Source organism: Olea europaea, chromosome 14, assembly GCF_002742605.1.
Source record: "Olea europaea var. sylvestris chromosome 14, O_europaea_v1, whole genome shotgun sequence".
In the NCBI taxonomy this organism is placed as follows: domain Eukaryota; kingdom Viridiplantae; phylum Streptophyta; class Magnoliopsida; order Lamiales; family Oleaceae; genus Olea; species Olea europaea.
The window spans coordinates 11,568,718-11,572,727 of record NC_036250.1 but is presented as its reverse complement, the minus strand read 5'-3'; the positions used below and the strand labels follow the sequence as shown (position 1 = coordinate 11,572,727).

The window sequence follows — 4,010 nt, the reverse complement described above, 5'->3', positions numbered from 1 at the left end:
ATTTTTAATCATAAAATTATTATTAAATACAAAATATCTTAAATTAATGAAAAAAATTGATGATAAGAATAACTTGAAAAAATTAAAAAGATATAAGCGCTGTAATAAATAAAAATTAAGAATTTAAAATATAATTAAAATGTAGTAAAAGAAAAAAAAATTATTGTGTGAATATAATTATCCTATAATTAACTTCAACAATCCACTCAATTTCCGAAAATACCCTTTTCCTTCGCAAATGGACAAACCCAAAAATGCCAACCACCAAATCGGCAGCTCAATTTGCATATTTCAGACCTAAACATTACACAAAAAATAACTGCTAACTGCAGGGAACCGCAGGAAAATGGTATCTGACTCGGACCTAATCACGCGCCTGCACGAGTTCCTTAGCGCGTCTGACCTGAATACAACGACCACCGCCATTGTGCGGCGGCGACTCGAGGATGATTTCGGCCTCGATTTGTCCGACAGAAAGGCTTTCATTAGAGAGCAGGTGGATTTATACGTTCAGAGCCAGGTTGAAAACGCAGTAGAAAATGAAGAAAATAGTAAAGAAGACAGTGATGGTGGAGACGGAGATGCAGCGGAGGAAGAAGAAGAGGTGGAGGAGGAAGAGGAAGAAGAAGAAGAAGAATCGACAACAGGAAAAACCGCCTCTAAAAAAGGGTCAATTTTTGTTTATACGTATAAATTTTTGAGCGTTTGTGCACTATTTCGTTGTACATTTGGATTACACGCAAGAAAATTGGGAACTAATTTTTTTAGAAGTTTTTGATTGTCTTTTATTTGATTTAGTGGAAAATTTTTGAATTCTGGCTTGAAAGTTTGGGAATTTTTTTATTTATAATTTTGGAGGATAACTTATTTAACTTTCTGGATACTTTATGAATTCTTGCATGAAACAGTTGAAATCTATTAAATTGTTGGATATTTAATGAGACAGAGTAATGGTTCTGCTAGATTTTTGACCTATGATTTTTTCGAATATGGTTTGGAGAAAGGGTTACGCCAAGTTTTATGCATTCTGAGTGAAATTTTGTTGATTTCGATGCTGGGAATTTTAGCTTTCAAACTATATTTGATATCAACTGCAATTAAGCTATAATTGAAACTTGAACTGATTATGAATTCCATTTTGCGAGGTACGAATCTCTGCAGAAAATCATTATGAAACTTGAGTTGATTTTGAACTCCACTTGCATGATAGTCACAATGATACCTCAGACAATTAGTTAAGGATTTTGCTACTTGTACATAAAAAATATAAATAATGGATTACATAATATAACATGGAGGGAAAATATTGGATAAAAAAGTTGATTATGTTTTAAATTGGCAAATGGTAGAGTGCCACGTGGTATTATGCAATCCATTATATAAATCTTGATACACATGTAGCAAGATACATTAGTTAAAGATCGGAAAACTCACATACCGTATACCTAATTGGCTAATTGTGTTTAGTATTATTATGCATCCCTCATTGGAGTTGCTCAGAGTATAGGTTTCTGTCATTTCTGTTTTCCTTTTTTTTCTCCAGCCCTTCTCTTTGTTCATAATATATGTCAAACAAGGGCAACAAATCTCACTTGACATATTACTCTTCAGCTTATAAAAGATGGGGTCTTGTTTGTTCTCTGTTTTGTTTTGCATATTAAACATTACAGATGTATTGTATCTTATTAGATCAAAAATGAAGAAGAAAGAGGTCAAGAGAAGGGGTGGCGGCGGTGGCTTTACAAAACTATGCAGCCTTTCTCCTCATCTTCAGAAATTTACAGGGGTACAAGAATTGGCTAGAACTGAGGTATTGTAGCTTTTACAAGAAGTTGTTTATCTTCTTGTTGAATGATACATTTTGAGTACATTGCAGGTATAATCAAATTGTACATTATCTCAAAATAGGTAGTGAAGCAACTGTGGAGCTATATTAGAGAAAATAATTTGCAGGATCCTTCCAATAGGCGGAATATATTATGCGATGATAAACTGCATGACCTTTTTGGTGTAGATACCATAAATATGTTCCAAATGAACAAGGCCCTTGCAAAGCACATCTGGCCCTTGGAATCCAATGGTGGTAATGTTTCTATAATGCTTGATCTTTATTATTTTGAGCGTCTAATTTTCCATTTGACAATTGTTTTGGCTGCCAATTCCTTGCTGGTATGTGGCAATTTCAGTTTTTAGGTACATTAAAATTTAGGGAAAATTGCTGCTATGGTACCAAACCTTTCACTTTTATGTTGACTTGACCTAAACCTTTACTTTGTGGTGCCCATGGTAGCAAACCTTTTAGAAATTCGCACTTGAAGTCCAAATTGATGGAAATCGTTAGTTTTACCGTCTTTTTGACTAAAGAATTGACACTGACCATAATTTTGACTAATTTAAAAAGGATAAAATTGTAACTTTACATTTTTCAATAAAAAAAACACAATTATAATATAATATATTGATAATTAAATAAAAAAAAATCAAACCCAAAAATACCCCACCCCCACCCATCCCCTTCTTCCCCACACTTATCCCAAAACTACTAATAGCAGCGCTGGCATCGAAGCCATCGCCACCCATCATACGTTGGTGCCACGGCTCCTTCCACCCCACTCCCTACCTCCGAAAAATGTTGAGATTTTCTCACCCACCACCAAAATCATTGAAACCTACCAAAACCCCACCCACCAAGCATCATTGCTACCAAAATCGCCATTGACAGCAACGTTCAATAAATGGGGCGTTTGGGTTTCTCTGTTTTTGTGATTGGGTGGACTAGAATAGCATTAAAACCTATGAATCTTCTGCATAGATGAACAAGGTTAAATCTCCTGAACAATAGGTAGAACTCCCTAGAATAAATCAATGAGAAAAGGGAAAAAGGAGCAAGAAATGAGAATTGATTGGACCATGCTGCATGTTAACAATTGTGATGAAAATAGTTGTGGGTTGCATCAAATTATTGTCATTTCTGGATCTGCACAATGTCACTTGAATCGATTGAAAATGGGGCGGGATTGAATATTGTGGAGGTGATTGCTCAGGTCGATTGGGTTGTTGGCGATTTTGGTATTTTTGACCTTGTTTCCCACAAAGCATTTGTTACAGTCAAGTGGTAAATTTTGGCAGTGGGGCGTGGTGTTGGAAGGAGCCGTGGTACCGACTTGGGATAGGTAGTGGTGGCACAGCACAACTGTTAATGGTTTTGGGATAATGGTGGAGAAGAAGGGGATGGGTGGAGTCTATGATGCTTGGACTTGGGTATGGGGGTACGGGTACGTATTTAAGTGTCGGATATTTTATTTTCTAAAATATAGAATATGAAGACATGGTTAAAAAGAGTCTAAATTTCAGATACAGGTATTTGAATACGTCTTTCAAGCTTCAATTTTTTAACTAACCCAAGATGTCATTTTGAATAGACAAAAATTAATTGTTCACAAAGAAGGAAATGAGTATTGAATAGAGGTTAAGACGAATAAAATAAAATTTTGAGGTTTAGTTTTCAATTATGAGAAGTTAATTATTAAGATGTTATGCAAAATAAAAAATGAGGGACTTGATTGCAATTTGAATTTAATGAAACATTAAGTAGTACTATATGTAACCCATTTTCATTTTATACAAACAAAATCCTAAACCACTGATACAGATAGGGAAATAAGGAAAAAAAAGGCAAGAAAAAAGAAAGAATAAGAAGGGAAAACCTAGCGCCGTAGCCTTTCTCTACCCTCTCGGAAAGAAAAGGAAAATAAAAAAGAAAGAAGAAGCAGAAACAGCAAAGCTTCCTGTTGAAACTTGGAGGATCCGACACATATTTCATACACATACCCGTGTCGGATTTCAAAGAGTCCAAGCATCACAGGATGGAGTGATTTTTGGTTTTTTGTTTTAATTTAATTATCAATATATTATATTATAATTGTATTTTTATTGAAAAATGTAAAGTTATACTTTTATCCTTTTTAAATTAGTCAAATTTATTGTCAATGTCAATTCTTTTCTCAATT

General features: G+C 34.4%; 1 protein-coding gene across 3 annotated transcripts; it reads left to right on the top strand.

The window, feature by feature from the left end:
- The first annotated feature begins 269 nt into the window (after window positions 1-269).
- Window positions 270-4,004, top strand: LOC111409173 (parathymosin-like). 3 transcript variants are annotated; one of them, XM_023039153.1, is made up of 3 exons: window positions 270-669; window positions 1,690-1,810; window positions 1,877-2,186. In XM_023039153.1, the coding sequence occupies exons 1-3, from the start codon at window positions 347-349 to the stop codon at window positions 1,880-1,882; spliced, it is 450 nt and encodes a 149-aa protein (XP_022894921.1). In that variant the 5' UTR covers window positions 270-346; the 3' UTR covers window positions 1,883-2,186. The 3 variants fall into 3 exon arrangements, with proteins under 3 accessions (XP_022894921.1, XP_022894922.1, XP_022894920.1); XM_023039154.1 differs by having other exon boundaries at window positions 1,690-1,786; window positions 1,877-2,043; XM_023039152.1 differs by having other exon boundaries at window positions 274-669; window positions 1,909-4,004.
- The last annotated feature ends 6 nt before the right edge of the window (window positions 4,005-4,010 follow it).

Coding starts and splice junctions, on each gene's coding strand:
- LOC111409173 (XM_023039152.1), top strand. CDS start 347: ATGGTATCTGACTCGGACCTAATCACGCGCCTGCACGAGTTCCTTAGC. Junction 670..1,689: donor AAAACCGCCTCTAAAAAAGG/GTCAATTTTTGT, acceptor GTATCTTATTAG/ATCAAAAATGAAGAAGAAAG. Junction 1,811..1,908: donor AAGAATTGGCTAGAACTGAG/GTATTGTAGCTT, acceptor ATCTCAAAATAG/GTAGTGAAGCAACTGTGGAG.